The sequence below is a fragment of the Scyliorhinus torazame genome, chromosome 11 (genome assembly GCF_047496885.1).
Source record: "Scyliorhinus torazame isolate Kashiwa2021f chromosome 11, sScyTor2.1, whole genome shotgun sequence".
Taxonomy (NCBI): Eukaryota; Metazoa; Chordata; class Chondrichthyes; order Carcharhiniformes; family Scyliorhinidae; genus Scyliorhinus; species Scyliorhinus torazame.
The window spans coordinates 144260303-144281536 of NC_092717.1; the positions used below are offsets into that span (position 1 = coordinate 144260303).

General features: G+C 47.7%; 1 protein-coding gene across 2 annotated transcripts in view; it reads left to right on the top strand.

Moving 5' to 3' along the window:
• dnaaf11 (dynein axonemal assembly factor 11) overlaps positions 1-21234 on the top strand; it is a 139067-nt gene that overhangs the window by 16421 nt on the left and 101412 nt on the right. For both annotated transcript variants that reach the window (XM_072467849.1, XM_072467850.1), the window contains exons 3-5: positions 7080-7157; positions 13112-13284; positions 18090-18253. In XM_072467849.1, coding sequence (XP_072323950.1) covers positions 7080-7157; positions 13112-13284; positions 18090-18253 — 415 coding nt within the window. The remainder of the gene's footprint in view (positions 1-7079; positions 7158-13111; positions 13285-18089; positions 18254-21234) is intronic.

The window sequence follows — 21234 nt, forward strand, 5'->3', positions numbered from 1 at the left end:
GTTGGTACTGCAGGGATCGGTGCTGGACCCATAGCCTTGAATGTTACGACGTGCCAAGTGTTCATTAAGGTACTACCCGACTCTACCACCATCCCAGGCTGTGCAGGTTGCCCCTCAATCTTCTCTGCTCCAACAAAAACAACCCAAGCCTATCCAACCTCTCTTCATAACTTAAATGTTCCATCCCAGGCAGAATCCAGAGTACAGGAGCAGGGATGTCGTGCTGCAATTTTACAGGGCCTTGGTGAGGCCACACTTGGAAAATTGTGTGCCCTTTTGGTCTCGTCATCTGAGGAAGGATGTTCTTGCTCTCGAAGGAGTGCAGAAAATGTTCACCAGACTGATTCCTGGGATGGCGAGACCCATGTATGAGGGGAGATTTTGTCTGTTTGGATTATATTCACTGGAGTTCAGAAGAATGAGGGGGGAATCTCATAGAAACCTATAAAATTCTAATAGGACAAGGTATATGCAGGATGTTTCCAATGGTCTAAGGATACGGGGTAAACCTTTTAGAACTGAGATGAGGAGAAATTTCTTCACCCAGAGAGTGGTGTTCCTGTGGAATTGGCTATCACAGAAAGCAGTTAAGGCCAAAATATTGTGGGCTGTATTCTCCATTTGGGAGATTTATGGGACTGGATTCTCCATGGCCCGACGCCAATAGCGTAATTGGCAATCGGGCGGAGAATTGACTCCACTGCCAGTTTGACGGCGGTCAGCCATGCTCTGCCCCCTCGAAAATGATGTTATCACGTCGCGCGCAATTGAAATGGCATTGGCGCATCATCGGCTGGCCCTCCTGTTATGCTCCACTCCCGATGGGTCGAGTTCCTGACGGCGCAGGACACGTGTGGTCTCAGCCGTGCGGGAACTTAGTATGGCGGCTGCGGACTGTGTCCACAGCCGCCACATTCGGCTGGGATCTGTGCCGCTGGCCAGGGGAGCTTCTGCGAGGGCTGGGCGGGACTGGTGGGCGGTGGCCAGGTAGTGGGCTGTGGGGTCGCGAATGGCGGGTCAGGCCAGCCCACGGCCGGCGCCATGTTGTATGACCCGACCACTACAGGTCGTCAGCCATGCGAATGCGCGGCCAGGGACCCGGCCATTCTCTGCCCGTTTTCGGCATGGGAGCTGAGAGTTTCACCCAGAATCGGTGAGGGTTTCACACACAAACTTTGGTCGTAAAAGACCACACATGCTCCGTTTGCGTCAACACTTAGTCGCTAAAACGGAGAATCGCGTTATGTTCTTCCGTCGGAGCTGAACTGCACTTGTTTTACAAAACGCAAAGAACAAAGAAAAGTACAGCACAGGAACAGGCCCTTCGGCCCTCCAAGCCTGTGCCGACCATGCTGCCCATCTAAACTAAAATCTTCTACACTTCTGGGGTCTGTATCCCTCTATTCCCATCCTATTTATGTCTTTGTCAAGATGCCCCTTAAACGTCACTATCGTCCCTGCTTCCACCACCTCCTCCAGCAGCGAGTTCCAGCTATAATGGGGTCGTAATGCAGACTGGGATAGTAACAATGCAAAGGGATTGTAAAGGGCTGTGACTAGTGGTGTTCCGCAGGGTTCAGTGCTGGAACCTTTGCTGTTCATAGTATATACAAATGATTTGGAGGAAAATGTAACTGGTCTGATTAGTAAGTTTGCAGACGACACAAAGGTTGATGGAATTGCGGATAGCGATGAGGACTGTTAGAGGATACAGCAGGATTTAGATTGTCTGGAGACTTGGGCGGAGAGATGGCAGATGGAGCTTAATCCGGGCAAATGGGAGGTAATGCATTTTGGAAGGTCTAATGCAGGTAGGGAATATACAGTGAATGGTAGAACCCTCAAGAGTATTGACAGTCAGAGAGATCTAGGTGTACAGGTCCACAGGTCACTGAAAGGGGCAACACAGGTGGAGAAGATAGTCAAAAAGGCATACGGCATGCTTTTTACTATCTCCTTACGGTCGTAAAGCGGGATGCAATTCAGAGTTCCAATTTATGCATGGCGTGGAATACGAGAGATTCCTGGGGGAATCCCAATATCTGTCCGCCATCTTGAGCGGGCGGCCCAATAGTGCGGTCCCTAGGCCGAGGGTGCCTGAGTCGCACTGCCAGGTTGGCAGGGGCACTGCCATAATTCCAGGCTGGCAATGCCAGGGTGCCTGGATGCTAGGTTGGTAATGCCAGTGATCGGGCCCTGGGGACCTGACCAAATAGAGGCGGGGTAAGGGAGGGGGGTGCAGTTCCCAGGGCCTCGCCAAGGTTGGGGGGGAGGGGGGAGAGGTGGGAGGCCAGAAATAGGAGTGGGGAGGAGAAAAGACTGGGGCAGCCAGACAATATGGTGCCTCCAAAAGGAGATCCCTCTGAGTACGGCCTCAGAAAATGGTAAAGTGCTGTGGAATTTCATCATTGGTAGAAATCAATAAAATAAAGATTGAAGGAAAAAAATCATCATGCAATGAATGATTTGGTGATTGTGAGTCCCATTATCTACCAACTGAGCTAGAACTCTCTGCACCAAGTCTTTCCAATTTGTTCACTTTTTCAAATATCTTCTAAAGGTTGGAGTTATTATTTGTAAAATTCTGGTAGTATACAAACACTCTGCTCTCAAGCCTATACCATCATTCAGTTAGATCATGCCTGATCTGTGTCTTAACTTCATTCACCCAGCTTAGCTCCATGTCCTTTGATATTGTTTGTTCGCCAAAATCTATCGTCTCAGATTTTAAAATGATTAATTAAGCTAGAATCCAGTGATTTTTGTAGTTTCACATTTCTGCTATCTTTGTCTGAAGAAATGTTTCATAACTTTTCTGCTGAATGGCCTGGTTCTGATATGCCTCCTTGTTCTAGACATCCTTCACTGCTGGAAAAAAGTTTCTCTCTCTCAACCCTATCTTGGGTGGAAAATGATATTTTCGGCGCCAAAACCACAGCGTTGCGATCTGGATCGCAATCTTCAGGTACTTTGTAAAAAAAATGTCCTCACCTGAAAAACGCCGCGTCTGAGCCACAAGACTGTCTGATTCACTCATCACGGGGATCATCTGAGCACTTCAATCAAGGGTGCATTTAAACGGCTCCACAGCAGTTGTTCACAGTCAGTCCAGGAGGATGGCAGCGAGAAGATCAGCTCCCAGATTTTCGGAGGGGCCCTTGACTTGATTGCTTGATGCTGTGGAGTTGGGGCAGGCCACAATTGTTGGCAACCCACATGTTGGCAGGATGTCCCTCAGCAAGGTCACCAATCCCACTTGGGAGACGGTGACCGCACTAGTCAGTGCCAGGAGCCTGACTTAGAGGACAGGGGTCAATGTAGAACAAAATGAATGACCTCCTAAGGTCTGCAAGGTTAAGTGTCCCCTGTCTCCCCTTGGCATTCCACCCTTCCGTCAATTCCTCCACCCTTCCGTCAATCCCCGGAATGTCATCTTGAACCCACATGCTGCCTCCTCGCAGGGTCCCAGCACCTCCCACCAGCAACCTCAAATCGCACCCCCAGCCCTCCTCATTTGGCTGCTGAAGATGCAACGGCAGAGCTGGGAATACCTGGAGTGCCGAAGGGAGAAGTCCCATAAGCCGAATGGAGGAGTCCCATAGCCTTCACATCGGGACTGTACTGCAGGGCTCACCGGACCTGTCAGGGCAGCGGAATTGCATCTTCAGAAGCCCAATGCACCACTCAATCACAGACTGGGTAGCATTGTGAGCTTTGTACCGGGCCTCCACATCGGTCTCAGGCCTCCACACTGGCGCCATCAGCCATGACCTCAGCGGATATCCCTTGTCCCCAACAAGCCATCCCTGAAGCCTGGGATGACCCTCGATAATCCCAGGGATTTGAGACTGCCCAAGGATGATGTTATCATGCATGCTTCCCAGAAAATGTGCCCACACGTGCATGGTCCTCATCTGGTTGTCATAGACCATCTGGACATTAAGGGATTGGAACGGTTTCCTGTTAATAAAGGAATCCCTGATGCCACGGGGCATATAGAGCCACTACCATTGATGGCCCCCTGCACCTGAGACAGTCCAACTATGGTCCAGAATCTCGCAACCTTCCTGTCCTGATAGGCCTGGTCCATGATGAAATTTATGTAGTTCGATGCCCTGGCATAGAGCACATCCGTGACCTTATGGATGCATTTGTGTCTGGATGACTGCAAGGTGCCACATGGGTCACCTGTTGAGCCCTGGAACGATCCTGTAGCGTAGAAGTTCAGGGCTGCCTTCACCTTCACGCCCACATCAGATGGGTGCTTTCCCCCTCCACGTGGTGCCAAGTTGGCTAGAATGTCACGCAGGTGACGCACTGTGTCCCTGTTGAGGCGGTGTCTCTTGCGGGACATGTTATCCGACAGCTCCATGAAGGACACCCGGGTCCCATCTCCTTCTTTGCCTGTGAGCCCCCTGGTCATCTCTCGTAGTACGTTCTGCCCTTGAACTTGCCTGTAGCCCCCTGTCCCATGACGCTGGGTTCTTCCTGGGTGTGGCTGGTCGTTGCTGCTGGAGTCTGTGCTTCTCCAGTGCTGTGATGAGAAGAATTGCCAGCTCCACTGGATCCATTCTGATATCTCTCAGAAAGCTGCGAGGCATGAGAGGGACAGTCCGGTTGGTGGCCCAGGCAGTTATCTTCAGACCTTTCCCTCACCCTTTATCCTCTGGACTGGAAGCAGTCATTCCTACACCTTATCCGGTGGCTAGCGCTCACTCATGTCTGGTGCCCTTCCCACTTCATTACTTAACTAGCCCCGGTCAGTGCCCTCGACCCTTTACAGTCACTTGTGGCCTCACGATTTGTTTTCCTCTCCCTTAAAATATACATCACTAGGGGTTCTGACAGACTGTTTCAATGGTTGCCCATCCCTCATGGGCAGAGTCACTGGATGCTTATGTAAACCTTTAGGACTAATGGACACTCAGCAGGTGCCTTGGGGTCTGGCAATTATACTCACACATTCCCTCTCGATTCCCTGCATCTAATCTTTTATCTTTGAAACATTCACCCATATCCTTGACTTTGAGAATGTGGACAGCTGACATTATGATGGCCATGAGTTTCAGGAATGTTAAAGGGCACAATTACTTTCCGAATCAGGGATAGGCAAGACTAAGAGGCACCGTTCTTACTCCGGCTGCATCATCCCGAGATCTCATTGCTGTCAGGCCTTTGTACTTCAGACTCCTGGCCAATCATTCATGAATTTTAAATGCTGTTATTCTGCGCCCTCCATTTTTAAAAAATCATTTACGGGATGTGGGTGTCACTGGTTAGGCCAGCATTTATTGCCCATCCTTAGTTGCCCTTCAGAAGGTGGTGGTGAGTTGCCTTCTTGAACCGCTGCAGTTCTTGACTCACTGTGCTGTTAGGGAGAGAGTTCCAGGATGTTGCCCCAGCGGCAGCGAAGGAGCAGCAATATATTTCAAAGTCGGGGATGTGAGTAATTTGGAGGGGAACTTCCAGGTGATGGGGTTCTCAGGTATCTGCTGCTCTTGTCCTTCTGGATGGTAGTGGTCGTGGGTTTGGAAGGTATTATCTGAGGAACCTTGGTCACCATCTTGTAGATGGTACACATGGCTGCCACTGTTCGTCGGTGGTGGAGCGTTTGAACGTTTGTGGAAGGGGGAGCAATCAAGTGGGCTGCTTTATCCTGGGTGGTGTTGAGCTTCTTGAGTGTTGGTGGAGCTGCACACATCCAGGCAAGTGGTGAGTATTCCATTACAGTCCTGACTTGTGCCTTGTAGATGGTGGACAGGCTTTGGGGGGGGTCAGGAGGTGAGTTACTCGCCGTACGACTCCTAGCCTTTGACCTGTCATGGTAGCCACAGTATTAATATGGCTTGTCCAGTTCAGTTTCTGATCAGTGGTAACCCCCAGGATATTGATTGTGGGGGATTCAGCTATGGTAATGCCATTGAATGTCAAGGGGCGGTGGTTAGATCATTTCATTTCATCCTCTCTTGTAGGAGATAGTCATTTCCTGGCACTTGTGTGGTACGAATGTAACTTGCCAGCTCAAGCCTGGATATTGTCCAGGTCTTGCTGCATTTGGACATGGACTGCTTCATTATCTGAGGAGTCAACGTTGGTCCACTGCCAACTTTGGTGTTGCAAAAGTTTTAGTCTCTTAATCCTTTTTGGACGGCTGCAGCATGGATGGATGATTTTTCTTACAGTTCTTCTTTGGGTGCTTGAAGTGTGGATTCTGAACTCCTCGTCACCAGTTTTCTTTGTGGTATTTTTAAAGGATTGGCTGCAGACCATGGAGGTGCCAACAAACAAGAGCTTTATTGGAAAGGTGTTTACTCGCAGGCTGCTAGAATAAAGTGACTGTTCGTCCACCCAAACTGTTGACATCATCGGTATGTCACGTGATCAAACTCTTAAAATGACCTTGTTCCAAAGATGAACAAACATGAATACACAATGCTGGGACCACAGAAGAGATTTTAGTGGAGGCTGCCAAATAAGTGGCCACCTCAAGGACCCTCTCCAATTAAGGGCATCTGCAGGCTTCTGAGCCTAAAGGACCAATAGGGGGCAGTGAAATGATGGTCAATCCCTGCATTAGTATATAAGGAAATACAAGGACTTTGAAACTTTTGTACCCAGACTCTCCACACTTTTAATAAACAAATTTTCAACGTCAGAGATGTTGTTTGGCATGAGTTAAAACTTATCAGATCATTAAAAATACACTTACACTTTAATAGACAAGCCCTAAAATTTTCTGATGTCTTTAGTGGTTATTTAGTAAGTAGTGCAAATTCACAGCCTTTATGTATTTGAATGCCAAGTCTCTTGAGATGTTATTGAACTGAAATTTCCAGAGGAGCAGGACAACATTTACATCACCTTTCTGATATCTCTGTTCAACTGCGTGTGCAGATGCATAAATTTGATGTCTGATTTATTCAATAATAGTGAGTGTTCTTAGCTTTACCTTCCTTCTATTGCAAAATCTGAGCCGTACTGACTATCATTCTATTAGCCTGTTGAAGTATCTTTCAGTTTGAAGTTTGATTGTTGGCTCAATTGACTGTTTATTTTTTGAGGTTTCATTTGTTTTACAGAAAATGTTGGCAGACTGAAAAAACTGGAATACCTCAATCTGGCATTGAACAACATTGAACGAATAGAAAATTTAGACAGTAAGTTGATCCTAACATGTATTTAAATGTACTTATCATTTAATGAATTGTATGCCTGAAAATCTTTTTTTTTAATGTTTTGCCGATCATATCACATCTGTGCCCTCTGTTTACTGCCCCTTCTGGCACTGCAAACAGTTTTGCCTTTAATCTTATCAAAACCTTTCAAGATTTTGAACATCACTATCAAATTTCTCTTCAATTTTTTTCTGTTTTAAAGAGAACAATGTGAATTTCTTTAATCTCTCCACATAACATTCTAGTAAATCTACTTTAATTTGTAAAAAAATGTTCCTTCCTGATCTATGCCAAATTGGCGTTCTGACCCGTCCAGACCTGAAAGTGGTGGTCCTGAATTCCATTTTGTCAGATGGGCTCTTCCACTTTTTGGACATTTACCTCCCTTCTCATCCCTGTAGCCTTCCAAGTCTAACCAAGACAAAACTTAGGGAAAATAAATGTAAATATAAATAGCAGTGAGATAGAAATAGAAGAGTAAGTAAAAATCAAATTGAAAACGGAAGAGAATGAAATGAGTCTCGGAAAGGACTAGTAGAGAATTAGGATGTGATTTAATGGCTGTGCGCGCTTAAGCGAGAGTGCGACAAAGCCGTTAGATCACGGGAGAGGCCAAAAATGAGAACCGCGCCGATTGGTTTGCGATCCAACCAGCCCACTCCTGTTGTCAAAATCAGCAACCTGCCGTAGTGTGGAGAGAAACCAGTTATCACCACTTAAGGCCAATCTCCATACAATTATGGGAACACCCCCTATCTAATGGCTCCCCGTGATCTAATCCCAGCAAATGGTTACACAGGAGCCGATTAGTACTCCTTTTTAAAAACATGGAACAGGGAGGTGGCCAGCCATCTTTGCTCCTGAACAATGAGCCCGGGGCCACTGGGGTTGCTGCCCCAGTGTTTGGCAGGGGGAAGGGGAGAGCTCCCAGGTTGTTGGTTTCAGTATGGGTGGGCCACCATCGGTGGTGGGGGTCTGTGAAGCAGGGCGGGGGTTTGGGGGGGGGGGGGGGGTGGAGGGGAAGATGGATGTCACAGTGCCCGCTGGTCCATCATGCCATCCTGCTGCATTGTGTGTTCCAGAGCAACTCCAGTCCCTGCATGTCTGCCCTACCGACCACCCAGAATTCTCACTGACTGCAGAGGCTTCTGGCCAATTGGGAATTGGCAATCATAGTTAAGTGAGCACTTCACAGCTCCCTCCGAAGTGGATCCCCGAGGGTAAGCATGTCATGTAGCATGTGCGGGTTATTGCCTAGCATTCCAATCAGACCGCGATGACTGCACACTGTCTGAGCACTGTGGGAGGCAACACCTTGAATGCAGCGGCCAACATCTGACCACGCAAGGGCTGGGCCCCACCACTGGGGACACTCCGGCATCCAGAAGGCGGGTGTGTGCAATAGGGAGAGGACCAGCACCCAGTCCAGGTAATGTGACGTGTGGGTGTCTGGGGTACAGGGTGTGAGGCCCGGTTAGCAGGGGCCCCCATTATGGTCGGGTATGCATGGGCAGAGCGTGTAGGGCGGCAAGGGATGTGTAGGGATGTTCCGGGGGTGGGGGTGGGCTGATGGGAGGAGGGAGGGAACAATGTGGGAATGGAGGGTCCCGGGGTAGAAGGCACCGGTGGTTGTCAGTCTCACACCCTCTCCAATTCCTTACACATATTACATGGAGTGGATGATATCCTGGACCCGGCGGTTGGCTCTTGGGAGATGAGGGGTACATGCTGAGGACCCGGCTGCCCATCAGGCCCTGGAGGGGCCCAGAGGGAACCCGGTGCAACTTAAAGTTTACAGGCTTCACTTGTCTTTTGAAAAGATGATGTACAGCGTGTGCTCATCTCAACAAGGGGACGGTGCAGCAGCACCATGGCACCTCATGGAGAAGGAGGACACCCGCTCCCGGTGGTCCTGAACCTCTACACCTCCGGATCATTCCAGGACTAGAGCGGGACCTCACAAGCTACAGCCCACCAGGGCATCCCCGAGGACATGGATGCCCTGTTTGCCTGGGCAGAGAACTATATAAACTTTGACATGGAGCAGGCCCAATAGAATGCCCAGGCAGCAGGATTTCTCTGCCATTGATGGGATGACACAGGTCCAGGGGGTAGTGGATAGCACACATGTTGCCTTGCGCTCACCAGGCGGTCTGGAAGTGCCCTACGTCAACAGGAAGGGGTTCCACTCCCTGAATATCCAGCTGGTGTGTGACCACCACGTGAAGATCGTACACATGTGCATGACAGATACATCCTGGGACAGTCGATCATCCCCGGCCTCTTCGAGGACCACCCCAGGATGGCCGGGTGGCTCTTGGGAGACAAGGGGTACCCGCTGAGGACCTGGCTAATGACGCCAGTACGGAGGTTGGTGATCGCTGCAGAGATATCCAGGACTCCCATGCCCGGGGAGATGGGGCATGGGATTGATGCTCGGCCCGCATTGCGGAAGAAAGTGCCAGAGGCATCACATTTCTCAAGTGCAACGTTTTTTAATGCTGTACATATGTCTCCCAATCCCCAATAGTTCTGCCTCACCTTCTCCCCCCATCTGCCCCACTACCCCAACCCCCATCCCCAGTGCCCTCTCAGTGATCCTCTATCTGCAATGAACATGAAACAAAATTAGGTTATTGTCTGAAATTTTGAACTTGATGTTTGAGCCCAGAAGGCTATAATTACCCATTCAAAAGATAAGGTACTGCTCCTTGAGCTTACACTGAGTTTCATTTGAACACTGCATTAGGCGGAGGATAGAAAGGTCAGAGTGGAAACAAGTGGAGAATTAAAATGGCAGGCCATCAAAAACTTGGGAACAAACCGGCTAACTGAACAGAGGCGTTCTGCAAAGTGGTCACCCAATTTGCGTTTGATCTCCCCAACATAAAGGGGATCAAATCATGAGCAGTGATTACAGCATGCTAAATACAAGTAAGTTATTGTTTCACATGCAAGTAGTTTTTGGGGCCTTGGACAGTAAGAAGGAAGGGTGGAAAAGACAGTTTATTGCATCTGCTGTACTTGTAAGGAAAAGTGCTGTAGAATGGTGAGGGATTGTTGGGGGTGACTGAAGAATGGATGTGGAAAGAGTAGGGTAAGAGAAAATATGTTTGGTGGCAGCATCACACTAGAGGAGGTGGAAATGACGAAGGCTGATTATTTGAATACGGAAGCTGGTGGGTTAAAGGTGAGGTCAAGGTGAACTCTATTGTAGTTCTGGAAGGGATGGGAAGAGACTTCTGACACGGTATTTCCGCAAGCTTCGTTGTGATAGCACCACCCAGCTCATCCTTTGGTTTCCTTTCAGAATTCACCGATCTTCACTTGTGTTCTTTTTCTCACCCTTCACCCTCTGCTTTCACTTGCTCAACACCTATTACATTTCTAACTTTTCCCAGTTCTGATGAAAGGTCACAGATTTGAAAAATAACTCTGGCTGGGATTTTCCAACCCTTCCATGTTGGGACCTGCCCTGGGGGATGTGGCAGGCCAGCCAAAAATCCATTGAGTTTGAGTGGGACTGGAAGATCCCAGAGGCAGCTGGGGCTGGAAAATTCCAGCCTCTGTTTCTGTCTCCACAGATGCTGCCTGATCTGCTGAACATTTCTAGTTCATTTTCTTGTTTTAAATTTATCCTGCTTTGCTTTTTCTCCATTGTATTGATCTGATTATCTCTTGAAAATCATTGTTTAGTCTGCTGCTCCCACCCTTTCAGGCATAGCGATCCAGATAACAGCCACACACTGCATAAAAAGGTTCACCTTGTATCATTCACCAAACAAATCTGTGTCCTCTGGTTGCTGACCCTTCTGCATTGTAAACAGTTTGTCCTTATTTACTTTTGTTAAAACCTTTCAAGATTTTGAACACCATTATCAAATCTCCTCTTAATGTTCTCCGTTCGAAGAAAACAAATCAAATTTCTCCAAGTCTTTCTCCTATGACCATTCTAGTAAATCTCCTCTGCTTTCTCCACGGCTTGACATTCTTCCTCCAGCGTGGTGCCGATACTACCCACAATATTCCAGCTGGATCTAACCAGTGCATTTTGTATTCTATAGCTCTATATATAAAGCTGAAGATCCTGTATGCCTTTTTAATAGCCTTCCCAACTTTTCCTGTGTCCTTCAAAGACTTGTGTAAGTACATCCACAGGTTTCTATATTCCTGCACCTCCTTTAAAGTTGTACAATATAGTTTTAAATTTTCCAACCCCTTCTACCAAACTTAATCACTTCTGTGTGTTACATGTGTCTGGACATTTCACCTGTCCGTCTGTGTCCTCACAAAGTCTATTACTCTCCTTCTCATTGTTTATTATATTTCCAAGTTTCAGATCATTTACAAACTGTGAATCTTGGCCCTGTCTCTTTGAGTTCAGGTCATTAACATAGATCAAAAAGAACAAGTGTATTCATTCAGTCATGTGATTTGGACATTACTGGCAAGACCTGCATTTATTGCCCATCCCTAATTTCCCTTTGAGAGGTGCTTTCTTGAACTGCTGCAATCCCTGTGATGTTGGTACATCCACAGTACTGAGTTCCAGGATTTTGATCCAGTGACAGTGAAGCAATGGTGATATATTTCCTAGTCAGGGTGAGTGTGACTTGGAGGAGAAACTGCATGTGATATTGCTCCCCTGTACCTGCTGCTCTTGTCCTTCCAGCGCAAGCTTGATTATTGTCTGGGTCTTGCTGCATGCAGGCCTGGATTGCTTCAGTATCTGAGGAGTTGCGAATGATATTGGACATGACAATCATCAGCGAACAACCCCACTTCTGACCTTCGAATAGAAGGAAGGTGATTGATGAAACAGCTGAAGACGGTTGGGCTTCGTACACTGCCCAAAGGAATTTCTGTATTGATGTCCTGGGACTAAGGTGATTGGCTCCTGACACCACCGCCCTTTTCATTTGTGTTAGATGCTTCCATCTTTTCTCCAGCCAGTGAAGAAATGCCCCTCTTGATCCCAATTCTTCAATTTTACCAGTGCTCCCTAATGCCAGACAAGGTAATTTGCTGTATTAAAACAGAAAATGCTCATAAACTCAGCAGGTCTGGCAGAATCTGTGGAGAGAGAAACACAGTTAACGGGCAGTATTTTCCAGCCGGACCAGAAAATCCAACCAGCAGAAAAGGCCAGAACATTTCAGCCAACATTTTGAGTCCAAATTACACTTCTAAAGATTTGCTGTCTTAATTTCAAGGGCAGTCATTCTCAGCTCACCTCTGGATTTCAGCTCTTTGGTCTATGTTTGGACCAAGGCTGTTTTTTGTGAGTAATTGGTGATACCTTCCATTACTATTTCCATTCTCTAACGATTGGATTTATGCAATCGAATGTTGAGGGTGGTGAATCTTTGGAATTCTCTTCCCCAGAGTGCAATGGGAGCTCAATCATTCAGCATGTTCAAGACCGAAATCAATAGATTTCTGGAGACTAATGATATCAAGAGATATGGGGATAGCGTGGGAAAGTGGCATTGAGGTAGATGATCAACCCTGATCTAATTGAACGGCAGAGTTCCTACGTCCTGTAATGTAGGCAAATTCTCCTCCAAGTCATATTTTACCCTGACTTGCATATATATATTGTAGTTCCTCCACTTCTGCAAAATCCCAGAACTGTCTATCTGGCAGCACTGTGGGTATACTGACAATAACATGGACTGCAGAGATTCACAAATGTAGCTCACCATCACCACCTTGAGGTTAATTAGGGGTGGGCAATAACTAAGCCCACATCCCATGAAAGAATAATGAAAATGCTCTTATGGTTTATTTATGACAGTAGTGCATTTTATTCTTAGTATATTTATTCTGTTTTATATTTTTACCAGAAATTTGCATTTTTTAAAAAAATGAAAACCTCTGGAACAAATATCTAATTCTCCAAATGCAATATTATTTTCTCTTCCTTCCTTTAACAGGTTGTGAATTTTTGAAGAAACTTGACCTTACAGTTAACTTTGTGGGCGAACTAACCAGTGTGGAGTCACTCAAACATAATGTTCACCTACAAGAGCTTTTTCTGGTTGGAAACCCCTGCTGTGAGTTTGGTGGTTACAGGAAGTTTGTGATAGCCACAATACCACAGCTCAAGGTTAGGAAGTGATTGTCTAACAACAAATGCTGGTATTCTAAATTTCCATTTTCATTACCATTTATGGCCTATATGAAGGGTTAGGATTCTTTAATGTGCATCTGGGCTGGGTGTGCTTGGAAGTGAGAGATTTTAAAAGTGCATATATATATGATTATAGATGGTTTATGATTTGTGAAATTGCATTTCCTTCAAGCAGTTAAACTGTCTGTGAAACAAGAGGTGGTTGTAGATATCCACAGAACTGTGGGATTTAATTATTTTGTTTAAACAGTTTAACTGACTTGCGTTGGAGAAATTATATGGTATATTGGTTTTGTTATCAACATTATGTAAGCATAGCATCATACAGTTTGGAAGGATGCCATTCAGTATCCTGTCTGTATCATCTCTTTTTCAAAGAGTGAGCTAATTCCACAAATGTCACATAAGGAGTTGGCCATTATAGAGAAGTATCTTCTGGAATTTTCCTTGGGGTGGGTGGCACATGGTTGTAGTGGGGAGTGATGGGGAGTGGATGGAGTCAAGTGTCTTCCCACTTCCCCTCCCCCCCCCCACTTGCTGAATAAAAGGGCCAACATCAGATTATGGGCCCAGTTCTCTGCCCATTTCCTCATATAGTAGGCCTCCCCCTGCAGAAATGTTCTTTTAAATTACTTTTGTTATACATTTAAGGTACCTGTTATAACCTGCTCAGACCTTATTTGCTGGGGACAATTGGTTACCCCATGTTTCTTGGGGAATATGAGTTCCCCCAATGAGGGAGGCGGGACAATCACTAGTAGTTGCAGCTGTATAAGTAGAGCTGGCCAGTGTGGTACTGACTAGAGTGATCTACATATTGTGTACATATTGTTGTAAATAAAATTGCTTTCTGTTTGACTCTATAAACTCATGCTGGATTCTTCGTGGTCCTCACAGTACCTTCTGAGCTCAAATAGATCGATAATATGGTTGAAATTTGACATGGTTGATATGTTTAAGTTGCAATCTAAACACTGCTGCCTCACAGCGCCAAGGACCCAGGTTCAATTCTGACTTCGAGTGACTGTCTGTGTGGTATTTGCACTTTCTACCCGTGATTGAGTGAGTTTCCTCCGGGTGCTCCGGTTTCCTCCCATGGTCCAAAGATGTGCAGGCTAGCTGGATTGCCAAGCTAAATTGCCCCTTAATGTCCAAAAGGTTAGGTGGGATTATGGGGTTAGAGGGATAGGGTGGGTGATTGGGTCTAGGTGGGCTGCTCTTTCAGAGGGTCAGTGAAGACTCAATGGGCCGAATGGCCGCCTCCTGCACGGTAAGGATTCTATGAACAAGCCTTGAGCTGTTTCCATTGATGTAATCTTGTCTAGGGATTTGGAGGCTATCAGGATCATATTGATCAAAATTGTCATCTGCTCCCATCCTTCTCCCCCCACCCAAATATCTGGCAAGTTAACCAGGTCTTCCCTGTTTAGCAGGAAGTTTGGGGTTGATGCCAACCTACATTAGCTCTTGTAAGAGGTTGAGTGACCAGGCGATCAATTTCAGACAAGAAGACACTTGATGCAGTGCTATTTAGAAATGTATCAAGCAACAAAAGTTATACTTAACAAGGGAAGGCAGTTGCTAGCCTACGTTAGATGGTATTTGCTTCGCATTGTCTTCAAATAGCACACACGCCTCATGTGTTGCACCTCATGTGTTGTACAATGATTTTTGATTTCTTTACTTTTAGAATTGTCCTGCTTCATTTGTACCAAGTATTTCTGTGATGTGATAATCCTTTTGATAATAGGTTTAAGATTTAGAGAGATTAGGGACATGGGAGACTGAATTGTATAACTTTTTAAAGTCTCTTCCTGCATAGTGAAGGTGACCCCTAACTCATATGGATTCCCACATGAAGTAGCGTTACAGATCTTACATGTGTTATTTGGGTATGGAAAAAGTAGAAGTGTATTTGACCAAACACAGATTGGGGTCATATATATTAGCTATAGTTGTCAGGCAATAGGTCCAATTTGAAGGTAGGGTAATAGGGTTAAATTTTCACCCCACCCCATGAAGAACTAAATGTGCATCTTAGAGTAGGGCTTGGCATACAACAGAGATCACACAACTGTTCAAACATAGCTATGTTAAAGCATCAGGTCCAAATTTGCACTTCCTAAATGGGTGTGCAGTGTCTGGAAAATCCCTGACTTCACCAATCCAACTCGGAAAAATCTTACCCTGCACACTTTGAATTGCGCTCTAGGGGGACACTTGATTTACATTGGACGCCTTTGTCTTCTAGGTGGTAGACGCCAAGGTGTTGCAGATATCAAACATCTGAAACTGGGCGCTGGTGTTGGGTGGATAAGGCCATTGAAAAAGTTGTTCTAACAATGCTACGGCTTCACCCTGCAGAATGTTCAGTAACTGTCGCACTGTTGGCATGTACAATCAGATCTGAAGGTCAAGGATATAAAGTGTGTATTCCTACTAGCTCTCTTGACATAGTGGGCTCTTACAAAGCATCAGCCATGGCTACAAGAACCTGCCATTCAGCTGGTCAGCCGTTTCCATTCTCTTCCTCCTCCTCTGTCAGATCCCTGAATATTGGACTTGAGCCTCCTCCTCCTTATCTTCTTCATCATCCTCTTCCCGTGATGTTATAGTTGTCGGCCCCATTTTCTACCCTCTGGTTGTAGGCTCCTTCACTGCACCATATTGTGTAGCATACAGCACACTACTACTATTCCTGATACCCTTGCAGGAGACTATTGTAGAGCTAAACCGGAATGGCCAAGGCGCATTTTCGGGATGTCAGTAGTCTGCTCTATTGTATTGCGGATCATCATGTGGCAGTTTTTATGATGCTATTCTGGCTCTGTGTGCTGCCCCATAAAGGAAGTTATCAGCCACCTCCCAACCCTCGACCCCCAGAAGCCAACCATGGATCTGTGTTGGTGTTTGAAAAAGCTGAGGCACTTGCAAATTCCTCAGGATAAATTAGTTGTGGCAGCTTCCAGGAAACTGCTCGTACGTGCAGGAACACTTGATGTGGTCACACATTCAGGGAGTGGAAGGATTTCCTGTTTGAGGTTTCAGGTTGATGACTTGGAGCCTTTATGGTGATGTGGGTGCAGTCGATAGGGAAGTCTATTAATTTGACAACCCCTTGGCCCTCTGTGACTCCACCACCACATCCAATGGGAAGTTAATGTGTTCCTCCACTTGATGCAGCTGATGTGAGATGCCGCAGATATCTGTGGCTGACCCCTGCTGCAATAAATCAAAATAAGACCGGCTGCATAAAAATTCAGATCCACTGAGTTTTAGCGCCACTGGCTGGCCATGCAGCTTGGCATACCATGGTGCAAGATCTTATGAGGACTTGAGTACAAGATCAAGGATGTTTTACAGCAGCTGTACAGGGCCTTGATGAGACCACATCTGGAGTATTGTGTGCAGTTTTGGTTTCTTTATCCAAGAAAGGATATTCTTGCCATAGAGGGAGTGCAGTGAAGGTTTACCAGACTGATTCTTGGGTTGGCAGGATTGTCGTAAGAGGAGAGATTGGGTCAACCGGGCCTCTATTCTCTGTAATTTAGAAGAATGAGAGGGTATCTAATTAAACGTTATACAATTCTGACAGAACTAGAAAGACTAGATACAGGAATGTTGTTTCCTCTGGCTGGGGGTCTGGAACAAGGGGTCACAGTCTCAGGATATGGGGTAGGCCATTTAGGCCTGAGATGAGAAGAAATTTCTTCACTCAGGATAGTGAATCTCTACCACAGAAGGGTGTGGAGGTCAAATCACTGAATCTATTTAAGAAGAAAATAGATAGATTATTAGACTATAAAGGTGTCAAGGTGTATGGGGAGAGTGCTGGAGTATAAAGTTGAAATAGAAGATCAGCTATGAACATATTGAGTGGTAGAACAGGCTTGAGGAGATGAATGGCCTACTCCTGTTCCTAGTTTCTATGTTAGGCCATGGCACACATGTCACTGTCCAATTCCTTGGTTAACCATTGGTTTTCAGTCATATCCAGATATGACTTCTGTAGTCGTTAGATCATTACCTCAGAGTAAAACCTGGTTTCCTTCTCCTCCTGCCTAGTGCGTGCTGCTCTGCCTCTAACTCCTGACCTGTTCCTTCTCTCTGGTTCCTCAGGCTCACATGCCTCTATGGGGGTAATGTGTGAAGGTACCATTCCATTTTGCAGCTTCTTTGCCACAATGTGCACTGTTACCTTTTCTGGCACTTTTTCCTTCCTCTCACCTGTGTGCCCAAGTCAGGAGGGCCAAAAATAACTGTCCTTCCAAGGCCACAGGTCCCACCCTCCAAATGCCTTGGTGTCAACCACACACTGTCATACAATTTGTGGAAGTTCTGAGACACTTGGTTAAATCTTTTAAAGCAATCCAAAAGGGTACTTGGCCTCTTTTTGGGTACTTTTTGCTCCAATGTGTAAATCCCATGAGTCACGTTTCAGAAACCTGGGTGACCAAAATGTCTTCTATCTGAAAGCAAATGCGCCACTGTATCCGTAAACTGTGCAAAATAAGTTCCACTCCCCTGTTTTCCACACCATAACCCCCCTCCCCACTGCCCAGCGCTACACGGTGGAAACGTATCTGGCTCAGACATCATTTTACCGAAGGCACGGAGTCCAATCACTGCAAATAGAGAAACTTTACCAAATGCAAATAATGTCGCATTTTCCTCTGACACAATTTGAATGCTGCTGCTAGATCTTACACATTTACAAAAAACAATAAATATGACTCTGATTGTGGTTGACCACTGTACCCTTATTACTTCTTGGTCTGCAGTCATTAGATGGAAAAGAAATCACTCGTTCTGAACAGCTCCAGGCACTGCAGGATTATCCAATAGTACAACAAGAAGTTGTAGAGCAACAGCAGGCTTACATCCTGAAACGGACTAAGGAAAAAGAAGCATTGCAGAAGAGTTCAGAAGAGAAAGAGAATAATAAGTAAGTTTGAAAAAAAAGAACAAAAATTCGCACTTTGTTTCTAGTCCTGCACTGAAACCAATAAATCCATGTGTGTGTGAAACAGTATTTATTAGTATTTTTAGGAAGAGAGTTTGTGTTTTTTGTTTGAATCAGTGTGATATTTAGTACTATATCAGAGAATCATATAGCACAAAAGGAAGCAATCTCTATCTTTGCTGGCTCTTGGAAGCAGCTGTAAGTTTAGCCACACTCAGTTGCTTTTGTTCCAAAGGTCTAAAAAATTTCCTGCTTAAAGTACTTATCTAGTTCCCTATGAAAAATTATTATTGTATCTGCTTCCACCACGCTTTCAGCAGGGCAGACCATAACTTGCTGTGTAAGAATTTTTCCCTCCTGTCGTCTCTGGTTCTTTTGACATTTTTCTTAAATCTATGTTGTCTGGTGTGGTAGTATGTATTGGGGGTCATGTGTGACTGGAAGCCCTCATGTCATTGGCTGACAGATCCCGGGTCCTGGTTGGCCGTTGACCTCAAGCTCCGCCCTGAAGGCGAAGTATAAGAAGCCGGTGTCTTCCCCTGCAGGCCAGTTTACTATCGGGCTGCTGGGGAACAGACACGCTTAATAAAGCCTCATCGACTTCACTCTATTCGTCTCACGGAGTCTTTGTGCGCTACAATTTATTAAGCGTGCCTAAAAAGGACTATGGAGCTCAGGATCATTCCAGAATGCCTGAGGATCAGCCCCCACGCAGTGAATGCGGCAGCAGCCTTCAAACACTGGCAGACTTGCTTCGAGGCCTACATCAGATCGACCACAGGCCGAGTCTCAGACGAACAAAAACTGCAGGTCCTGCACTCGAGGGTGAGCACGGAGATTTTCACCCTCATTGAAGACACCGACGATTTCCAGACGGCGTTCACAGCACTGAGAAATCTCTACGTTCGCCCAGTTAACCAAATCTACGCTCGCTACCAGCTCGCGACAAGACGGCAAGCTCCCGGAGAATCGATGGACGAGTTCTACGCCGCGCTGCTGATTTTGGGACGAGCCTGCAGCTGCCCGTCGGTGAATGCAAACGAACATACGGACATGTTAATGCGCGACGCTTTTGTGGCAGGTATGCAATCCTCCCATATCCGCCAAAGACTTCTAGAAAAAGAGTCGCTAGGACTCTCAGAGGCCCGGGCCCTATCAGCCTCCCTAGACGTGGCCGCGCATAATACCCGCACCTACGGCCCCGACCGCGCGGCAGGCCATTGGGCCCCGTACGTACCCGTCGCGGGAAACCCCCTACACCCCACAGGCTTGCGCAGTCGAAACGCCGAGTCTCACCGGGGGCGCCCGCTGTTATTTCTGCGGCCAGGCGAAGCACCCCCGACAACGCTGTCCGGCCCGCGCAGCCATCTGCAAATGCTGCGGGAAAAAGGGCCATTATGCGGTTGTGTGCCGATCCCGCGAGGTCGCCGCCGTCCCGGGGCCACAAGGAGCCCTACAAGCAGTCTATGCCTCCCAACCCCCCCAGCACGCCTTGTACGACCCACAGGCGCAGCCGCTCTGGGTCCCGACCACCGCGGTCCCGGGAGAACTGGGAGCCCTGCACGCCACCTACGCTCCCCAACCCCCCTCTCCGCAGTCCATGTACGACCCGCCGCCGGCGCTCCCGCTTTGGGTCCCGGCCAACACTCTCCACGGAGAGGAAGGGGTTTTTCGCGTCCCGAACGCCACCCTCACCCCCGTCCCGCGCCCCACGCCTGATCCGCCGGCGCCACCTACTTGGACCCCGACTACCGCTGTCCCGGTGAGGGAGCTCCTCGCGCTCCTTGCGCTCGCGGCCCCACGCCTGACCTGCCGGCGCCGCCGACTTGGGCCCCGACCACCGCTGTCCCCGGCGAGGGAGCTCCGCGCGGTCCTAGCGCTCGCGGCCCTGGCGCTCGCAGTGAGGGAACTCCGCGCGGTTCTAGCGCTCCCCAGACCCCCCAGCACACCATGTGCGACCCGCAGACGCCGCCATTTTGAGTCCCGACCACCACGAGGGGAGGAGGGGCGCCGTTGTGCGACCCGCAGACGCAGCCATTTTGGGACCCAACCACCACGAGGGGAGGAGGGGCGCCGCCATCTTGGACCGCCCCCGACCTGTACGACGCATGGGGGCGGCCATTTTGTCCACCCCCGACGCCATCTTGTGACCCCCCCAGCCACTTGCGATGTATGGGGGCGGCCATTTTGTCCATCCCCGACGCCATCTTGGACAGCAACAACGGACCCCACCCCACTACTACAACCACGGCTCGCTTCGGTTACGCTCGATCAGGCTCGGCCCCGGACTCTCCAGACGACGACGACAACGGTCCTAATTAACGGCCACGAGACGCCATGCCTAGTCGACTCCGGGAGCACGGAAAGTTTTATACACCCCGACACGGTAAGACGCTGTTCCTTAACCACCTACCCCAGCGCACAAAAGATTTGCCTAGCTGCAGGATCCCACTCCGTACAGATCCAGGGATTCTGCATAGTTACCCTAACGGTGCAGGGGAGGGAATTCAAAAACTACAAACTTAACGTCCTTCCCCAACTCTGTGCCCCCACCTTGCTGGGATTAGATTTCCAATGTAATCTACAGAGCCTTACGTTTAAATTCGGCGGCCCCATACCCCCACTCACTATCTGCGGCCTCGCTACCCTCAAGGTGCAACCCCCGTCCTTGTTTGCGAACCTCACCCCGGATTGCAAATCCGTCGCCACTAGGAGCAGACGGTACAGCGCCCAGGACCGGACCTTCATTCGGTCCGAAGTCCAGCGGCTACTAAAGGAGGGCATAATCCAGGCCAGCAATAGTCCCTGGAGAGCGCAGGTGGTAGTAGTGAAGACAGGGGAGAAACAAAGGATGGTCATTGACTATAGCCAGACCATCAACAGGTACACACAACTAGACGCGTACCCTCTCCCCCGCATATCCGACATGGTCAATCGGATTGCCCAGTATAAAGTCTTCTCCA